This window comes from Pantherophis guttatus, chromosome 1, assembly GCF_059756535.1.
Source record: "Pantherophis guttatus breed Tessera chromosome 1, ASM5975653v1, whole genome shotgun sequence".
NCBI classification, from domain to species: domain Eukaryota; kingdom Metazoa; phylum Chordata; class Lepidosauria; order Squamata; family Colubridae; genus Pantherophis; species Pantherophis guttatus.
The window spans coordinates 288587549-288609022 of record NC_142063.1 but is presented as its reverse complement, the minus strand read 5'-3'; the positions used below and the strand labels follow the sequence as shown (position 1 = coordinate 288609022).

Here is a 21474-nt window from a genome sequence, read left to right as displayed (position 1 = left end):
TTTTTGCTTTTCTGTTTGTTTGCTTGTTTTTATCCCTTAAATAGAAATGAGCAAATGATGAAAGGGAATATGGAAGGGCTTTTACTTCTTCTAAATTCATATTGTATTTCAGAGTGCCACCAGAACTATCCAACATCAGATAACTCCCAAGAAACATTGATTATGAATCCATCTATATCTATATAGAATAAATTTATAGTCTCCCCCCCCCCACCTTTTCACCATTCTTGAGGAAAATTCCAATGGCCTCAGGTTGACATCCCAAGACTTTAGGAATAGAATCTAAATATATAGAAAATCTTTATGTGGCTTATTCAATAAGTGTTGGTGATAAATTCAAAGATTCTGGTCATTGCAAGCAAATTAACATATGTACTAGAATAAATGTTTCATTTCATTGATACAAACTACAGGTAACACAACTCAACACTTTAATAAAATTGAAATTCAATAATTTAATATTCTTCACCAAGAGGTACTAAATAAATATCTGCAAAAGTTCCAAGACAGCCATTTCGAGTGCTGCACTTCAGTGAGAGAGGAATAAAACATTGGTAGCTATTGTCTAGCCTAACTTTTAAGAGCTTTTTGCATAAAAAATTCCAAATTAGATCACTAGTTTTGTGTAAGTGTAGGTTCTATTGCTCTATTCTCCGCCTGACTCTTAAAACTGGAGATAAACAGAAGGGAAAAGATACTTAGGATTTTTAGTGTCATTCTAATCTCTTGTTTGAAAGAAAATGAAATTATAATATCCAATGATACTACAATCACAACTTTGATTTTCTTTCAAACAAGAGATTAGAATGACAGAATTGGAAGGGACCTTGGAGGTCCTTCTAATCCAATCCTCTATTCGAGCAGGAGACACTATACCATTTCAAACAAATGGCTGTCCAATCTTTTCTTAAAAACTTTGAATGTTGGAGCATCTATAACTTCTGGAGGCAAGCCGTCCTACTGACTAATTGTTCTGTCATGAAATTTCTCCTTAGTTCTAGGTTGATTCTCTCCTTGATTAATTTCCATCCATTGCTTCTTGTTCTGCCTTCAGGTGCTTTGGAGAATAGGTTGATTATATTTGTCTGAGCTATGGGATCTTCTATGTATCTTCTTTTTGCATCCTTAGGCTGCTTTTAAAACTGCTTTTCTAAGTACACCATATCCTTTCCCCACATAATCCAATTTTAGAACAGCTTCTATTTGTGCATTGTGGATTGATGTCATAATTGTGCTTTTAGTACAGAGCTTACTATCTTCACCCCTTGTGCTAACAAAAGTGCATGCCAATATAAACGGAACTGATCAAAGAAAATCATATTTGTGGTGTAGTAGTACAGACCTTCTGAATTTCACCCTTCTAGAGAGCTTCATTTAAAATACTTTCAGGACGTTAAAAATGGAACTAAATGTTATTGGGCCACAGGTGGAAATTGGTAGTAAAATCTTGTTTAGACTGCGTTGCTTCACATTACAAGTAAATCTAGCAACTTGGATGAGGCTAGGCTATAACCCGGCACAACTTTTCCCCTTCCACTGGAGTTTGTGGTATAGAGAAGAATACAATCATGAAAACTAGCATTCTAAAATAAGGCATCTATAGGAATCTTTTCTCTGATCAAAGAAGTCTTATTTCCATTCTGTAATTTTTCTTTTCCCTATCATCCAAAATAGCTTGTTTTCTCTTGCCTCTCCTTTTTGATGTCACCATTGTATAAAATAACCTCTAATGAAAGCTTTATTTTCATCCCAAACTATTCTCAAATCAGTACTTATACAAAGCATTATTTTTATTTTTATTTTAATCTTCTACTATTGCTTCTTTCTGTAGCACACCACTTTCAAGAATAGACCTGATTTCAAAGAATTCAGCTACTAAGGATTCTAAGAATTCTAAAGTAGAAATGCTACCCATTTTTTCTTTTGAAACATAAACCTGTAAGTTTGATTAATAAAAGGAAATCTATTTTTTTTAAATGGAGGCCCCTTCAATGATTTTATGAACATCTGGCAAATACTGTTTTACCAATTCATAAGTGCCTGTTCCTGTTGTAACAATTTTCAGAATTGACAAGAATAAATAGCATGCCATTAAGCCAAATGGTTTAGATTGTCAGAAATAATTAGGATTATATTGCATATTGTGATTTTTGGGCCTTTGCTTTGCCTTCAGTCTCTGTTTTAAATGGATTATTTATAACTTGTCACTTACATGGAGACCTTTGGGAAAAAAATATCCTGGTAGTTGAGGGCAAACTACATAATGATTCTCAGTAGGCTACATCTTTCAAGTTTAATATCAATTTACTCTAGAGTAAATTGAGTAAATACCCTAGAGTCTGTGGAAGCCTATTTATTTTATCTATTTATTATTAAATTTCTATGCCATACATTGCACTAAGGCAAATCAAGGTGGCTCCCAGTCATATAATTAAGATATGGGGAGAGAAGGGGATAGGATAGGGGAGGCTTCTATGGAGCAAGGCTGAGGGAGAGAAGGGGGATAGGATAGGATAGGCTTCTGTGGGGCAAGGCTGAGGGAGAAAAGGAGAGAGGACAGGCTGATCTTACTCATTAAGTTTCAAGTTGTAAGTGTCAATTTATCAAGCCTCATCACATAGTTTCGTAACAAAGCACGGGTATCCAGCTACTTTCAACAACTGTAGGAAACCAGCTTGAAGAAGACTAGAAACTCAGTGGTGACTGATTTGAGAGAGATTTATACTAATAGAAGTTGTATTTCCATGTAATACAAAACTATGGTTTAGTATCAGGTGGATAAGACTAAGCGAACTTTGCCTAAATGAATCCTCTCATACTAGGATCAGGTTCAGAGCCATCAATAATTGTAAATAGATGTTCCTTAGTAATAGAATACTTTGGAGGCCCTTCTAGTCCAACTCCCTATTCGAGCAGGAGCTCCTGTATCATTTTAGATAAACAATTGTCCAGTCTTCTTCGAAATCCTCCAGTGATAGAGCACTCACTCCATATGGAGGCAAGTAATTCCACTGGTTAATTGTTCTCACTGTCAAGAAATTTCTCCTTAGTTTTAGATTGGTTCTCCTTGATTAGTTTCCATCCATTGCTTCTTCTCTTGCCTTCAGGTGCTTTGGAGAATAGGTTTGTTTGTTGTTTGTTTGTTTGTTTGTTTATACTGGTAGTATTTAACCATTAATTGTTGTTCATTGTGTTTGTTTAAATAGAGCTGGTAATAGAAGTAACATGGTACTTCTACTTACATTTACTAATGTAAAGCATGTTTCATCTCGTTTCTAATCCTAATATTAGAATATTTATTCCATATAACTACTCTTTTTTCATGTATGAGAACCTTCTGATTGATCTTGGCTTTTACTGTTTGGCTTCTCATTTTCCCCCTTATGTTTAACATGTGCTGAAATCAGGGGTGGGCTTCAGATCCTTTAGCAACAGGTTCGCTGCCCATTGCTGGGTGTGTGTGGCCATGGTGGGCATGGCCTAGTCGGTTGCCTGCACCATGGCAGGGGGGCATTTTTCACCCTCCCCACGCTCCAGAGGCTTTCCTTGAGCCTCCAGGAGGGCGAAAACAGCTTCCCCCAGGGTCCGGAGGTCCTCTGGAGGCCAGAAACAGGTCTGTTTCTGGACTTCTGGAACCTCTGGTAGGCTCATTTTTTGCCCTCCTAGACCCTCCATACGGCCCCTGCTCTTACCTGGAATGATGAACGGGCCGCGTGGAGACTCCTGGGAAGGGAGGCAAGGATGGGCGTGGCCAGCCAAGAGTGGCATTTGGGGGTTCGCCAAACCCCGGTGATCCTCGGCTAGAAGATCGCCTGAACCCTGCCAAACTCCCAGAAGCCCACCCCTGGCTGAAATACTGCAAAGTCTTTCTGCAAAGCTTACAGATAATATTTCTGCCAAATATCATGGGCATAGATTACTGCTATATTATCATGTTAATTCATGGTATACCAATGATCAAACCTTATTCTTCTCCTTTCAGGGTATGGCAACTTGAGCCCCAATACGGTAGCTTCACAAGTGTTCTGCATCTTCTTTGCCCTCTTTGGGATTCCCTTAAATCTCATTCTTCTGAATAGGATAGGACAGCTGATGCTCTCTGGGGTGCGTCTATGTGCCTTCTATCTGGATGTGAAATTCCAGTGGCAGGTAAGAGATCTAGGTATTCTTACGTATTTGTTTATTTAATCTAAGCCACCCATGTCACAAGCAAGTAATTCTGAGCATTGTACAACAAGACTAAAACAATAAATGCTTATGGGTTACTTGGGCCAGCATGGACAATTTACTCATGCCATTTTCTACAAAAGCAAGAATGTCAATGAAAATGCCACTGACTTAACTGCTTTAATTTATATTTATTGTAGGCAGCGCTATGGTGTAGCAACAAAAGCTATCTACATATTCATATCATTCCGTTGTGTTGTTCCTCTTAATAAAGCCTTCAAACTTCAGATGTAAATCTTTACTTGTCTTCTTGTTTAAATATCCTATTTCAATGTGTTTACTTGAAACAAATTTCTATTGAATGAAATTAGGCTTACTTATCTCTCTATATATGTTTGTTTAGGTTTATAGACCTAGCAAGCCCCAGGGAGTTACTGGGTCTGCAATCTTAAACAGCAGGAAGACCATAACAAACTTTGTGTAAGAGAGATGAATAAGCATAATAAGTGCACACTTTAAAAAAAAGTGTTTTAAGCCCTGGGAGTATGTTTTTAAATGGAGAAAAAGAAGAGACTATGTAGACTGTTTCCACAATAGCCAGTTGCATGCCTCTAGGGAGTTCATAACAAGGGCATGAGGGTGAAAACATCCTTTAACTCACATTTCACTAGCTAGCATAGTGGAGCAGAGATGGGGAAAGATTTTTCTTTCCAGATACTTTAGGACATTTTGGAGTTGCTGTTACATTGCAGTGATTAACCATTATGCAAATCCTGTTGGTTTTGTGCAGAAATGCCCCATCTTAAGATAAAATGTATTTGGTGAGGCAAAAAAGAGGCCTCACCAAAATATAATACAAGCATTTGGCCATAATTCCACAGACAAATAAGTCAGTATTAAACAGCAGGTTTTGCTTTCGGTTTTCTGTCTTCCGTCAGCAAAAAGTTGGTTCATCATCACTTGCCTTCCCCCTTCTATGTTTTGTTCTTATATTATGTCTGGACAAGCCTCACATTCCTCAGGTTATCTACCACTATCTCTAGCTCCAAGTATCCAGAAATTATGACGCACATACACACTCCTGTTCCCTCCCTGAATATAGCAATGGTAAAATAGCATTTTTGGTATTCTTGAAAAATTGTGCAAGTCTAGGCTTTGCTTGGGACTGACTACTGCATCAACTTCAGCTTCCACAGAGAAATAGCAGATACAGCCCAATTTCAAGCTTTTTCTCTACATCAATGACTGCCTCTAGTTGGTAGGAATTATAATCCAGAACTTTAACGTTTATAGTGAAAATGTATTAAGTCAATGGAAAACATGCTTTGGATGATTCTTTTCAACTTACAAATGTGTAGACATTCATGGGGTCAGAAAAAATCCAGAAGGATCCTCTTACCTTGATGGAGAAAGAAATGGACCATGTGTACATATCCATTTTTGAGGCTTAATGTGGTTTTGCTAATGCAAGTAGAAGCTAGAGAATTTTAAACATTTCTGCTCTAAAACTGGTGGTGTCTCATTTGTGAGAATTTTCTTTCAATGCATTTTTGTGGTCATATCTTATTAATCATCTTTTAAACTTAGCTTAAGCAGCTTTCAATTTCTCTGGAAAACTTTGAGAAGAAGAATGTTCATCTTCTTGTTTGTAAAGTTGAGGTTACTGAGTCAAAGGCTGATCAAATCCAAACCTAGAAAATTTGAAGGGATCAAAGGGCTTCTTTTAAACCCAGACAACGCATCACCAGCCTTTCTCCATAAGTAACCAATATAGTCCCAGCAATCATGGAAACACAGGCAAAAGGTTGCTCTGCTGACACAAGAGAACATGGCTTTATGAGGAAGGCTGTATGTTCACCTTTTCACATGACAGGCTTTAGAGCAAGGCTGTCAACCCCCCCCCCCTGCGGGCCGGATGCATCACATGCTGACCATGCCCACACCCGGTTTAGCAAAGGGAGGAAAAGTCCCAATACATCACATGACACCACGATGATGACATGAGTTTGACACCCCTGTTTTAGAGGAATCATTCAAGGACCTTCCCAAATGCTCTGATGTTTTTAGCAGAAAGATACTCAGACCCAGAAAGTTCAAACTTTTTGCAACTTTTTGACATCATAGTCATTATAATTTTTCTTCCTGCTCTTTTCCATGGATTCCTGATCTTTCACAATGTGTGAAACTGAAATCTATGGACTAATGTTGGTTTACTCAGCAGATTCAAATCGAAGTCTAGTATTTGCATGAATAAACCAACCGCAACCCCTTTCAGCATGTGAAACTGATTTTGCAAGCCTAGGAAAACTGACCTGCAAAGATAAAAACTATCAGTACTGTACTTAATTCACATCTCCATTTTAGCTGAACTAAATAATCATTTAAGGGACGCGGTGGCTCAGTGGCTAAGACACTGAGCTTGTCGATCAAAAGGCTGGCAGTTCAATGGTTCGAATCCCTAGTGCTGCATAACGGGGTGAGCTCCCATTACTTGTCCCAGCTTCTGCCAATCTAGCAGTTCGAAAGCATGTAAAAAATGCAAGTAGAAAAAATAGGGACCGCCTTTGGTGGAAAGGTAACAGGGTTCTGTGCACCTTTGGTGTTTAGTCATGCCGGCCACATGACCATGGAGAAGTCTTTCGACAGTGCTGGTTCTTCAGCTTTGAAACGGAGATGAGCACCGCCCCCTAGAGTTGGGAACAACTAGCACATATGTGCAAGGGGAACTATTACCTTTACCTTAAATCATCATTTAGGAAATTGGAATGTTGCATCAAAAAAAAGATCAGTAAGCTCAGATGGTACACATTGAACTTGAATCAAAATGTTCTTTGGCCCAGGTTGAATGGGCTAAACACAGTATTATGCAAGCACTCTAACGCAATGAGCTTTTCTCTTCCAAATGTCTCCCAAATCTGTTCAGGAAAATTTTCCCTGGAAGAAGGAAACTTTCAGCACTATACTGGGTGATCATTGAAGAATGAATCTGTCCTGAATAATTCTTCCATCAGCAGAATGCAGATTTGTCTCTTGACCTCCTCAAAAATTTAATAGGATCACATACCTGTGCTGCAGATTCATTCAATGAACATTTTTCCAGTATCTTCTTCAATGAAAGTTGTCATCTATATCCTGCTTCTTGTCTGATCTAACCTATATTTTCTGTTTCTTTATTGCTTGCTAGAGGGGAGCAGTTGTCTTGACCTGGACCTGTGCCCTGGGTGCTGGCCTTTTATTATTTCTTTTGTTACCACCTTTGTTGTTTACTGCCATAGAAGGCTGGACTTATGAGGAAGGATTCTACTATTCCTTCATAACTTTAAGTACAATAGGCTTTGGAGATTATGTCATTGGTAAGTACCTTATACCTATTAAAACTTTATTTGTTCGAGGGGTGAAGTAGGGAGTAGATTTACAAGTTTCCTAGTAACTCAAAGAAAAACATGTTCATGGACAAAAAACATGCCGTCTCAGGTTTAAGTTCAATAAATAAAATCATAGTTCATTCTATTTTAAGGTTGACGTGCAAACATTTGCGTCTTTTCAATGAAAAGGTACGTCCTTCTTGAGAATGTGAAATTCTCAACAGCAAAGGATCCTTTATGTGCTTGTTTACAAAGTTCACTTGGGAGATAATGTTTTTCATTTCAATTTTCCAGATAAGGGTGGAGGTACCCTTCCTTTTTGAGGGAAGTTCTTAATTCTCTGGTCAGTTGTGTGAAAACAAGTGCCTTCTTCATGCAACAGGAAATAAATGGTTTAAAAGTATTCTGATGTGTGAGGTATTTTATGTTGATTCAATTTGGGATGCATTTACTGTATGTTGATAGCAAAGCAACTTGGTTTAATGGTTGTTTAAATTGGAAGATATGCATAAAATTGTAGAATGTGGACTTGGTTGGTAGACATTTTTATTCTAATCTAATAGCAATTATACAATGAAAACTAATATAGATAGTTGCATCCACATGAGACAAGTAAAACATAGTAAGCACTGCATAGAAATCTCATTTATCAGACTCCTCTAAAAAGCACTTTCAACTTTTACTCTCACTTTCACAACTGTGTGGAAGAAAAACAATCTTAAATTGGAATTACATATGTAGGCTGGAACAGGATTGATCTGCTGATGATAATATCATCAGGAGCTTATTTTAACTTCACTCCAATGGTGTTCCTTACTTTTCAAGTTATTTAAATGGTTGTAATCTTGTTTCTGTAGAAAGGATATGGAAAGAGTCACTCTTTGTACTAAACCATTATATTATTAACCATGACTTGTCATTAAACTACAAATGGCACTGATTGCCTGTTCTGTATCATAAACTATGTTATGTAAAGCACAGTAGCTAGATTTACTGCAAACTAAACCAGAACCAAATAAACCAAATGATGACAATGTAAAATATAAATGTAGTCACTATTGTAGAAAAAAAAAAAAGTATGCTGCCCAACTCGCAATCACTCTGGATAGCTATTATGATGACAGCATGAATGTATTTTTGCAATAGTGGTGAACATCTGTAGCTCGGGTGGAGGATGAGGGTGGAGGTTCGTTCTCCGAGCTTGTGGATTGGTTTCCGAATATTTCATTACCAGGTAACATGTTCAGTGGAGTTTACGGGATGTCAGTGTTCTTCTGTTTATAAGGGCTTCAGGTGTGGGATTTGTAGGCTGGTTGTCCCCTCTCCTCAGAATCCAAATCAACCGCACAGCCAACCAGAGACAGCACCGACCCTCAACTAACCCACGCAACCCCTCCACCAGCAGTTCACCTCCCAATGTCCCTGACCTGATGTAATCTCTTTATCACAAGACCCATCACAAGACCTCACTGATGACTCACTGATGACCCATCATAAGACCGTCAAAGATTCTCACTTGACACACCCACACCTGAAGCCTTTATAAATAGAACACTGACACCTCCTAAATTCTGCTGAAGATGTTACCTAGCCTGGTAATGAAACATTTGGAAACTAACTCAGAAGCTCGGAGAATGAACCCTAACCCTCAGCAAGAATGTATCCCTAGTCATGGATGCTATCTCTCCCCCCCAAAACAGAGAGGGCATTAGGAGAAAAGGAGAGAATGCATGTTTTTTTTATCTAGAGCATATGAGGATGTATTGGATCTCCTCTGGAAGTCAGGAAAGCCTGAAATATAACCATGCATTTAACATATAAATGGGGTAAAGAAATAACCTTGAGGAAGAAGAGGAGAAGCAACAGCTTAGACAAATCTGAGTCCAAAGCAGGAATGGAATGTGTGAAAGCATTTCAGATTGGACCCTCCTAGATTCGCTTTAAAATAAAGGAAGGGAGGGGGAGGCACATTCAGAGTTGCAAGATTCTGTTACAGTAAGACTGTAATAAATTTAGTTTCATGATTTTGGTGTTCAAGTCTGTTTTACTTTGCAAGGCTGACATAACAGGATGTCTGTTACTTGCTTTTTTTAAAAAAAAAATATTAAACAGTTTTTAAAAAACAAACAAATGAATAAACAAAAAAGCAAACAAACAAAAACAGATATTTACATCTTCTTCTTTTCAACATCTTCGCATCAGTAATCCATATTTATACATTTTCTCTTTCTTATCTTAATATATCTTTATTTATTTATTTTTTATTTTATTTTATATTGGATTTCTATACCGCCCTTCTCCCTGAGGACTCAGGGCGGTGTACAGCCAGATTAAAAAACATGCAGAACAAATATTAAAAACAATTAAAAGATATATAAATTTGGCCCAATTAAAACTCATTTGCCAATTAAAAACGTTTAAAACATTTAAAAACAGTTAAAAATTTCATCTTAAGCCAGCCCGGCTTGTTTAAATAAATGGGTTTTAAGGGCGCGACGGAAGGCACTGAGGTCTTGGATTCTCCTTATCTCTGGGGGGAGCTGATTCCAGAGGGTGGGAGCCCCCACAGAGAAGGCTCTCCCCCTGGGGGTCACCAGCCTACATTGTCTGGCTGATGGCACCCCGAGGAGGCCCTCTCTGTGGGAGCGCACGGGTCGATGGGAGGTCGTTGGTAGCAGCAGGCGGTCTCGAAGATAGCTAGGCCCTATGCCATGGAGCGCTTTAAAGGTGATAACCAACACCTTGAAGCGCACCCGGAAGACAACTGGGAGCCAGTGCAGCTCGCGCAGGAGCGGTGTTACATGGGAGCGCCATGCTGCTCCCGTCACTACCCGCGCTGCTGCATTCTGGACCAGCTGGAGCCTCCGGGTGCTCCTCAAGGGGAGCCCCATGTAGAGAGCGTTGCAATAGTCAAGGCGAGAGGTGACGAGGGCGTGAGTGACTGTGCACAGGGAATCCCGATCAAGAAAGGGCCGCAACTGGCGAATCAGGCGAACCTGATAAAAGGTCCCCCTGGTTACAGCCGTCAGATGTTCCTCCAAGGACAGCTGCATATCCAGGAGGACTCCCAGATTGCGAGCCCTCTCTGTGGGGGCCAATGACTCGCCCCCAATAGTCAGTGATGGAGTCAACTGACTATATCGGGATGCCGGGAGCCACAGCCACTCAGTCTTGGAAGGGTTGAGCTTGAGCCTGTTCCTCCCCATCCAGATCCGTACAGCCTCCAGGCACACATATATTTCTAGAATATCATATATATACCATTATAATATATTCTCTAATCTAAATATTTTATTTACATTTAACATAAACAGGTATCTAATTTTCTTTCCACAATTTATATCTTCCCATTTGTTTCCATATTCCTCTATCTAATTTAACCATTGTTTAGTTTTCTTTTGTCCCCCTTTGCCCTCCCCCCATTTCTTCTCCAACCATTTATACCATTTCTCCCAGACTAAGTAATATTCTGTTTCATCTTTTTCTTGTATCTCCTTTGTGAGCTTATCCATTTCCGCACACTCCGTAATTTTTCTAATCACCTTGTCTTCTGATGGTATGTCATTGTTTTTCCAGTTTTGGACAAAAACTATTCATGTTGCTGTAATTATGTGAATAATTATGTTACTTGTTTTAATACTTAATGTGCACAAACATTTGAACCAACAGCAATACTTCTCAGCTGCAGTTGTCTCAGGGTTTATTTTGTACTCACAAGACAACATATTCTTTGGCTTGGTTGCTGACCTGTCCACTCTTGAGTTTTCCATAGCTTAAGCACAGCTTTCGTTTTGTTGTTATCCAAGAATCTTTCAAATTGCACTCTACATTTCTTTCTGCCTCTGTTAAGACTCTATCACTTTTCTTCTTTGCAGGCATGAATCCTACGCGTACTTACCCAGGCTGGTATAAGAACGTGGTATCTCTGTGGATTCTCTTTGGGCTGGCTTGGTTAGCCCTGATCATTAATCTCTGCATCAGTTTAGTAGAAAATTCTAGGAGACTTTGCCAATGCTGCAAGAGAAAAAGTCACAACATGGTACAGGAATTAATGAATGGCAACGCAAACATTAATTTGGAGCCAGAAGATCAGCAGAAATGTGATACGAAAGACATAAAACCCGTGAGGCTGGATTGAATTTGGAATCTGCATTCTTTTACACGTTTTTCTATTGAAGAAGGGAAGCATCCGCAGGCATTGGTAAATGTTTTGTTTTGCCACTATGAGAAATTTTGCTAACTGGGAGGTCATCTAAATGGAGTTGACTTGACACTTGGATGACATTGGAAATATACATATATTTCCTTGAAATGGTCTGGAACTGCTTTTTCAGGTGATAGCATTTCGGTATGGGAATTAATTGCTTTTTGAAAACAGTGAAGGAATACGTGTAACAGAATAAACGCTGTTGTGAGCATCCGAGTTGAGAATCTGGGACCATCACAGCCCCATTGATATACGTGCAGTTGTTATATGCATGCAACAGTCTTCCACACCTAAGACCCTCCATGCTTACTGGAAATTAATAAAGACAAATACTTGTGAAAGGCATTAGCTTATAGAAGATGAATTACAAAATTATGTCCATTATCACTTCAACAGCTCAAAAATCAAGATTATTTCTCTACAGGTTAGAAATCAGTACTAACAAAGTAGGGAAAGTGTGCAGAAGATAGATTCTGGAATTCCTCCAGACCTCTTTATAAGCAGTGGCTGTGGGATATCTCTGCATTTTCTGTGTAACAAAATTAATACATTGCATCTGTGTCCATTTATATGTGGATGTTCTGGAAAGCACAAGGTGAATTATTCTGGGTCATGTCACCTGGCTTAGAATGGAGGCTACCATAGCATTCTGAGCTATGGGCCCAAGGAATGCTTAAGGATCACTTGGGGGAATTTTTCTGCATTTTATTTTCCTTCCAAATGATTTGGTCCATTTTTAGCCCTGAATTTCTTTTGTCAGTTTCTCCTGCTCCTCTCTGGTCCCATTTTGTTCAGGTTTTGGAACATAATTCTTCTGATAGACAGAAAATCAGGCAGAGAGAGTACAAAGCCCTACAACATGCATAATATATTTCCAACATTCCATAGGTTAAAAAGAACAGAAGAACTGCCTGTATTGTCACTTGTTATATATGGGGGGGGTGTTAATTGTAAAAATTGTACATTTATATTAGGTTCTTTGTACAGATGCTACTCTTTTGTTTAATATATCATGCTAGCTTATGCTTTCCCATGGAATCCCTATGAGGGACATGATATAAACCATTTTTTAAAAATAATTGTGATGGTAAATAAGATAGCATTGTTATTTATTAGGCATATTGTCCATATTTTCTTTAAAATGAAAACATGGAGGGTATGTGCTCAAGCAGAGATATAGATTAATACCTTTCATGGTGAGGAGGCAGAACCCAGCTGGAGTCCCTTCCTGTAGCCTTGATAAAGGGAATTAATAGGGATATGTTCCATGAATGTGCCTCATGTACTTTAAATCAATTTCATCTGATTGCCATCTCAGCATTTTGTTGGGTATAAATTGGTTCCAACCAGCTTCTTTTCTACACACATCCATTCTGACTTTGGTAACTTACAATTCACTTCACTTACACTGGTGAAGGTTCTTTCATGGTGATAATTTTTGAATATGTGGAACATCCAGGGTCTGTGCCATCTAAATCAGTCTTGTGTAATTTGGCATTCTTCAGTATTGATTCCAGATAGGAACTCTGAAAGTTGCTCTTCCAATATGCTTGAAGGAAACTAGATGGTGGAGGACAAGTTTCTCATCTTATATTTTATACAGTTATAACTTGACACTTAATGGTTCTGCTGTGCTCAGTCTTTGTAGCTGGATAATGTAGCCATAGCAGAAGTTTATAACTTTGATTTAAAAAAAAACAAACAAACACCATCACCCACAAAGTGCTGTATGCCAAAAATATAGGTCACTCATTGAAGGGTGACAAGGAGAGAGGGTGGGAAGGGAGGGGGAGAGGGAGGGAGGGAGGGAGAGAGAGAGAGAGAGAGAGAGAGAGAGAGAGAGAGAGAGAGAGAGAGAGATGCTCAAATTGTCACTGCTGATCTGAAGTCTTTCACAATCTGACTGGAAAATTATTGGAAATATTTGGAAAGTTGTTAAAAGATTTAACACTTCTTTTAAGATATATGTTTAATAATGTTGTTATTGAAAGTTTAGTAAGTCCATGTAATAAATTTATACCTTACCAATATGTGTAATGCTCAAAACAATAATTTTTAAACAAATTCAAATACATTTCTCATTCTCTGAGTCTTTTAAATGAACTATGTGTGTGTATATATGTGTCTGTTTCTCTCTCCAGATGAAACATTGCACTTGGTTGTATTAACAAAAGGATTTTAATTTAATTTAATTTAATTTAATTTCCAATTTATATACCACCCTTCTCCCTGAGGACTCAGGGCGGTGTACAGCCAAGATAAGAACATAGAATACAAATATTAAAAACAGTTAAAAATATATATAAATTTGGCCCGAAAGTTAAAAAGTCACAAACTGATTAAAAGAATTTAAAAATTTCTTCTTAAGACAGCCCAGCTTGCTGGAAAAGATGGGTTTTAAGGGCACGACGGAAGGCATTGAGGTCATGGATTCTCCTTATCTCAGGGGGCAACTGATTCCAGAGGGTAGGAGCCCCCCCAGAGAAGGCCCTCCCCCTGGGGGTCACCAGCCTACATTGTTTGGCAGATAAATTCAAGACATGCCAACACCAACCCACCCCATGCTCTATTATAGTTCCTAGTATTCTTATCACACATCGTATTGCTTGGCACATATCTTGACTGTCTAAATCCAAACAGCAAGCTTTAAAATGCAGAAAATGCAAAATTTCAATTAGACATCTAACTCTTGGAATATACAGCTCCATTCTACTTTGTCTCTGTTTTTTTGCTACTGTCCTAGAAAGTTATATGCATGCAAAAATTGACATCCATTCAATGGCCTTCATATTGGGCATTGATGATTCTTTTTTTATGATGTGTGGTCCATCCACAGATAATGAGCATATAATTAGCTTTAAAATGTTTAAAATAAAAAGAGCTGGATTGAGGCCAAGAGGAGCACATCTGGGATCCCCTTCCTGGGTTTAGCAGAACCATGTAGTTGTTTAGCTTGAGCTTCCCAGATATGTTCTTCTTGGCCTCAATCCAGCTCTTTTTATCTGAGCCAGAGGTGAGAAACAAGGTTCCTTTTGGCCCTCACTTAAGCAAGCAAACTTCTCCATAAGGCTAATGCCATTTTTTTTGTTACTTTCATACCCTCAAAATGTTGACTATTGCTTTCCAAAGCATTTATATAGGGATGTGCAACCCATGGCTGCATGTGTCCAACAGAACCATTTTTGTGATCGCATTCCTAAAATGTGATAGCAAAAATTTGATGGAAGGCTTAGCACACATATTCTGAGTAACTTTCCCTCCAATCTTACCAAAAAGATTGACCTTCTGTCTTATACCATTGTTGATTCCATAGCCAAAATATAACAAATCCAGTCCCAAACAGGAGGAAAATTGGTTGACTTTTTTCACTTATACAACAGATTTGTCTCTCTCAAGTCAATGGGCTCTCTCTCTCCTCCCCCCTCTCTCTCCCCCTCCCTCTCCCTCCCTCCCTCCCTCCCTCTCCCTAGTATGTATGTATTTGTATGTGTGTGTATCTTCCTTTTTGATGGGACAAATCTTGCTTTGGAGTGTCTGTCCAGGTACTTCTGGATCATTCTCCACAGTTTCAGTAACATTATTCAATACTTAGCCTGAGAAAATACAATTAAGAATGCCTCATATGCTCCAGAGACAGCAGACCTTGCAATGCTTCTATATTTTAATAGCTGAATGATGAGGATATTTGATCGTAAAGCATGTCTACCCTGCAATTATTAATTGTGTTGATGCTTGGGGGGGGGGTGAACAATGCTAGTAAAATAGCCCCCTAAATGTTCCAAAACTACTGCTTACTTCATTAATTTTTGAGTTTATATATGTTTGAATTGCTGTTTTTTTAACAACTGAGTTGAGAATTGTCCTCATTATTTGAAAACTAAGAAGTTATTCAATTCTGCAATCAAATTTATGGTCTCACTCTTTTTTTCTTCCTAATTTTGTTGTTTGGAACATTTTTACAACTTCAGGGAAAGTATGAATGAACAAAATTCTACCCAAACTTTTATTTTAATCAATATTCCTTCATTTCAGGCATAGATAAAATATCCAGCTTTCCAGAGTTGAGTACTCAGATAATAAATGAAACAGAGCACTGTATTCAGAAATTGACAATGGATGTTTATTCACTTGTGTAGAGAAGGGGAAGAGCGAAGTGCATAGCTCCAGGGCTTTTAAGTACCAAGATAATTGATTAATTCGCTTTTCTTTGGCAAGTGAAAAGTATAACAAACTTTCAATTTTTCTATTGACTGACTGGCATCATCTCCAGAGAATATTAAAGCAAGGGCTGCTATGTCCACACTTTCATGGAATTCTTACATTATGATAATTTAAATTATTGTTTGCAGTTCTAATGAAAAATTAATGGTTCCATTTTCATTTACTGAAGATGTTTGAGGATATTTTTTTAAAGTTACATTCACCTGCTTTTCTACTAATGGATGTAGAACACATTAATGGTTTGATGTAGGATAAAGAAGATCAAAGACCAAACACAGGAAAATACATCCAGCTTTGCATAATCAGGTACTCTGATTATGCCAGAGGTGAGACGATGACATGACTTGAGCCAAAATATTTTCTTTATCAAGATATCTGGGACAGAATTGATTCATAACAAATATGTGTACCTCAACCTTAGGATCAATTGGAAATACTGTATCACCTTTTTTTGCAGGTGAGTCAGTCTTGGCTTTTGGCAACTGTATGGATAGTTCAATATTCTTGGCAAGATGGCAAGAAATGGTTTGCCATTGTATATACTATGGCTGACCCAATAGATGTGGTCTTGGAGCTGACAACAAGGTGCTGGGTGAATTTTAATATCTACACTGAGGCTGGTTATCTGGAATAGTACAAACATATTCTTATTTTCAGATATAAAACTACAAATCTATTTCAAAAATGGTCATAGGTCAACACATGATGCAGATCACCTCTTTGTTTTCAATTTTTGTTCTGTTGAAGGAGGCAGATCATTTGTAGGTGAATTTCAGATCTAGAAGTACTGGATGCTTGTTGGGAAATACAGAATACAATTGGACTTTTTAAAACGTTGAGCTTTGATTTCACATGTAACAAGGACAGACCACAGTAACCTTTTTTTTTTGCATGCATTACATTCACAAGCTTAAAATGTGTTACTATATGTCACTGTAAAGACATTGGCTTTTATTCCTGCTTGCTTCAATTACAGAATCCTCTTCAATTATGTGGTTTTCAGAGACTTATAATAACATTTTCTCATGTTCAGTCCAATCTGGATGCCACTATTGTGGTGCAGACTCAATTATCAAGTTGTCTGATAAAATCTCTCACATAATTAGCCTACAGTATATCAATTTCAGTCTCTGACATCCAAAAAACAGAACATTTTATCATTTAATATCTCAATGGCACAGTGGTTAGAATGCAGTACTGCAAGTTACTTGTGCTAACTGCCAACTGCTGCAATTTGGCAGTACAAATCTCACCAGGCTCAAGGTTGACTCGGCCTTCCATCCTTCTAAGGTGGGTAAAATGAGAACCCAAATTGTTGGGGGCAATATGCTGACTGTAAATCGCTTAGAGAGAGCTGTAAAGCACTGTAAAGGGGTATATAGGTCTAAGTGTTATTGCTATTATCTGGATCCCTGCCCAGCTTTGCTTATAAGTTTTACCTGTATGGTGTTATAGATACCTTAGTAAGTATAATAAATGTTTTTCAAAGCAAAGATAAAATATTATCTTATTTAAAGGAGACAAAAACTAGATCTTTTCTTCAAAAGGCTCTATTGGCTCTTGGGAGATGGGCAATTGTCAATTGTCTCCAATCTTACATGGTTAGATCAACCAATAAGGTACTGACTGCTCAGCTGCAGGCAATCTTGGAGGAAATATATTCAATGGACTCATTTCAGAGTGGGCTATGGGTTTGGGAAAATGCCTTGATCTTCCTAATAGATGATATTTAGGTAACCATGTTGTTCCTGACTCTCAGCTGCTTTCAGTACCATTTACCAAGATATCTTTCTGGATTCTATAAGAGTTGGAAGCAGAAGCCCCCATTTTGCAGATATTCATTTCTTGCATCTTTGATAGACTGCAGAGGGCATTGCTTGATAATAGTTGCTCTTATACACACTTATAAGGAATCTTCTAAGAACTAATCTGTTTCCAGTCTACGTGGAGCAACTTGGCAAGATCATCAGGGGGACTGGAGCTGGAGGCTAAAGAGTTTATGCACCGGAGACAAATTCCTAGTGTGTCCAATCAAGAATATTGCATATTGTATTGTATTGTAAAAGAATGGCGACATGTAGTTCTTTTTAAATCAACTTGAGTTGAGTAAAGTTTTTGTCAGATAATTATCTGAAACAGTGCCACTGAGCCACACTGTCTATACTGGAAGGATGGTTTTGTGTTTATACTTTCCCTCCATTTTGTCTAAGGGACTGAAGGGGGAGTGGCTTAGCCACTCTATAAATATGACCCCCCTTATCCACACATACAGGGAGACAAAGGGGAGACACATGGAAGGCACATAGGAGACACACAGGAGAAGGGATTATGCTCTAGGCACATTTACCTCAGAAATAAATTTATTTTTATTTATTTATTTATTTTTATTTTAATTTGATTTATATGCCGCCCTTCTCCGCAGACTCAGGGCGGCTTACAATGCGTTAAGCAATAAGCAATAAAGACCAAGAGACAATGTTCTGTGATTTAAAATGTAAATAGTTTATTGATTTTAAATAAACAAAGTTTTTCTTGATAAAAGAAATCTGGCATAATTGTAGCTGCTGGGACATTCCAAGATCTTATTGACCTCTACAACCTAAACTAAAAACTTTTCTAACAGTTTTCAAGTAAGGTTATGCCTCCCATGAACACCTGCCTGGTATTGGATGAGGAAAAATATAACAATACAATGAGGTTATATTCTCCAAGAAAGAGCAGGTACGCAATTTAGCAGTTTCCCACCTCAAAACAATAGCCAGGAGGATCTTTTGCCGCTTTGATCTGATATTTTGCAGTTGCTTCCCTTTTATGAAGAAACCACGTTAAAGTTAGTGTGAGAATGTGCTAGTGTAGTGCAAGATTGATTACTGCAGTTGTACATAAGCAATGTTTGTCTCTAGTTCTGAAAGTTCTCTTAGCTCAGAACTCAATAGCCAAATTAGTCTTTGGAAGAATTGAAAGCAACTACTATAATGTGCTAAAAGCATTGCATTGGTGGCTTTATTTGTTCCTGAGTGGAATACAAAATGCTCCTCTAAGCCCATATAAGGCTTGGATCTGAGCTTCTTAAAAAGAATAACTTCCTCTATAACCTCCATCCCACTATCATTCACTGAGATCTTATAAGGAGAGTTGCCTATAGTTGCCATGGAATTATGAGGGTACAGCTTTCTGTTTAGTCTCTGGTCTCTGCTGTAGTGAGGGGTTAACCTCTTTTCCCCTCTATTGATAAGCCTCTAAAACCAGTGGTGAAATTCAAATTTTTTTACTATCAGTTCTGTGGCGTGGTGTGGCGGGCATGGTTTGGTGGGTGTGGCAGGGGAAGGATACTGCAAAATCTCCATTCCCACCCCACTCTGGGGCCAGGCAGAGATGGTATTTGCCGGTTCTCCAAATTACTCAAAATTTCCGCTACCGGTTCTCCAAACTACTCAAAATTTCCGCTACCGGTTTTCCAGAACCTGTCAGAACCTGCTGGATTTCACCCCTGACTAAAACCAATAAAACAAAGTTTTGATTTTAATCGATTTTAATATCTCTGGCTTTATGATAAAGCACAGAAGATTCTTGGCAATCAACAGTATAGTAACTTTAATCAAAAATTATTTACTTCCAGCAAGAATTATTTTGCTGCTAGGAAAAGGAGGGAGGGAGGAGGGAAGGAGTTAACATTAGAGGTTAAATCTTTTTAGCCCAATATCTCTCACTATTTTATGGGATCTCCAGCTTGAAACGCATGAATACGGAAGAGGGGAAAATCAGCAAAATTCCCTCACTGACAATACAGACTCCAGTTTGCAGGAAAGTTTTGACTGTTCCACCCAATGGATTTTACAAGTATAATTGGGCATTTGTGTATGTATCTGGGTCTACATATGTTTTTGGGATATCTTTGGAAATCTCCTTTGGGGGTGGTTCTAAAAACTGATTTGATGAGCTCCTGTTCTTTAAAAAGAAACTACCACAACATTGCAGGTTATTTTCAATGTGTGAGTACAATCAGGAAACTGGTTTGTAATTGCTAGTTTCCTAGAGTTCAAGTGAAGGAGAGCTTCTCCAAATAAAGCAGCACATGTCATCCAGGATTTCAAAGGAATATACCTAATACTTTGCATTCCCAAAACAAACCATTTTGCCCACTATAATTTTATGGGTGTAAAATCCAGAATCTGATACAGACTTTTGGCATTTGTTCTTTGTCTTTCTTTTTTTAACAGCCCTCATAGGAGGAGAAATGGCTGTCCTTCAAAATGCCCAGTCATTTCCATGTTGCTTTTTTGGAAATAGCATTCAAGCCAATTTAACAATTTAAAAAAGCAAATACGAAATGTATAAAATGCACAGTGCAAAGCAGCAAGAGAATAAAATACATGTAAAACTGCAACATTAAGCCAAGTGAAGAATCTTGTTTCTCACTACTGCTCATTTATTCCTACTTCTGCACCACTAGTTCTTTTATGCATATATTCTAAGCAAACTAAAATCTTGAGACCCAGATATTCAGATAAAGAAAGATGGGCTTAAATGTAATAACACACTTTTTTTAAAAAAAATGTTCTTCAGAACATGGGCTTTGTTATGCAATAACATAAGTACCGTAAGTAATCAATGGGATTATTTTGTACAGGTCTATTAAGAACTTCCCTACTCCATCCGTTTTCCTAAATGGTATGCTACTAACAACATACACACAAAGTTTTCTAAGAACTCCTGGCAGACATTTGCTGGTTTATTTGGAGAGGCTCTCTTTCACTTGAACTAAGTAACTAGTAAGCGTTACTTAGAAAATTTTGTCTTAGAAAAGTTAAACTGGTTTCCACAATGCCTCCAGAAAATTCAGTGACTTGAATTATTTTTTTTTCATCAGTAACAGTTCTGAAATATTCTGTAAAGTTTTTCTGAATAAGAAATATATTGAATTGAGTTCAGTTTTTAACAGTAAACATCATGCTGTTAAATTAAATAGTTAGCTGTTTAATTCACTGAATTTACTGATTGAACAAAAGATCCTAGGCCAGTGAATTAAAATTTGGGTTGAAATATACAAAACTCCACAGGGTTGGCTTGACTTCCAGTCAGTACACAATAGTGATGCTTGCTCTTGTAAAATGAAGGGCTGTAGATTGATGTACATCTGAAAAGTTGACTTAGCAAGTATGAAATCTAACTCCTTCAGGTAACATTTGCTAGAGTTGATAGGAGAACATTTTCTGCCATAGAGTCAGGATTACTATTTATTATTCCCAATTGAATGTATTGGGCTAGAAAGTCAGGCTCAGCAAAAGATAGTTGCAGGGGAGTATATTACAGAACATTCAAGAAACTGAAAACGAAATGAGGCAAGTCTAAATGCAGAAGAAAGATTTTGATTTGAAATTATTAGTTAGCTAAGATTTCATTTGGAATGGTAATACAATATGCTGAAGGTCTTCATGACCTAGTTATCTAATGTTTAAGCCAAATGTTATTCATATTTCTAGGATTTTTTTCTGTAAGGCTAGAAAACAGAGA

At 37.9% G+C, this 21474-nt stretch overlaps 1 protein-coding gene and 1 long non-coding RNA gene across 2 annotated transcripts in view; one reads left to right on the top strand and one right to left on the bottom strand.

Annotated features, from left to right (window-relative positions):
• KCNK17 (potassium two pore domain channel subfamily K member 17) overlaps window positions 1-11950 on the top strand; it is a 33183-nt gene extending 21233 nt beyond the window's left edge. The window contains exons 3-5 of the mRNA XM_034428019.2: window positions 3983-4149; window positions 7352-7520; window positions 11408-11950. Coding sequence (XP_034283910.2) covers window positions 3983-4149; window positions 7352-7520; window positions 11408-11670 — 599 coding nt within the window. The 3' untranslated portion in view covers window positions 11671-11950. The remainder of the gene's footprint in view (window positions 1-3982; window positions 4150-7351; window positions 7521-11407) is intronic.
• Window positions 8248-13475, bottom strand: LOC117671820 (uncharacterized). The gene is made up of 3 exons (XR_004593018.3): window positions 13147-13475; window positions 11431-11546; window positions 8248-8383 (listed from the first exon to the last, which is right to left on the bottom strand). It is a non-coding gene; the product is annotated as an uncharacterized LOC117671820 (long non-coding RNA).
• Between the last annotated feature and the right edge of the window lie 7999 nt (window positions 13476-21474).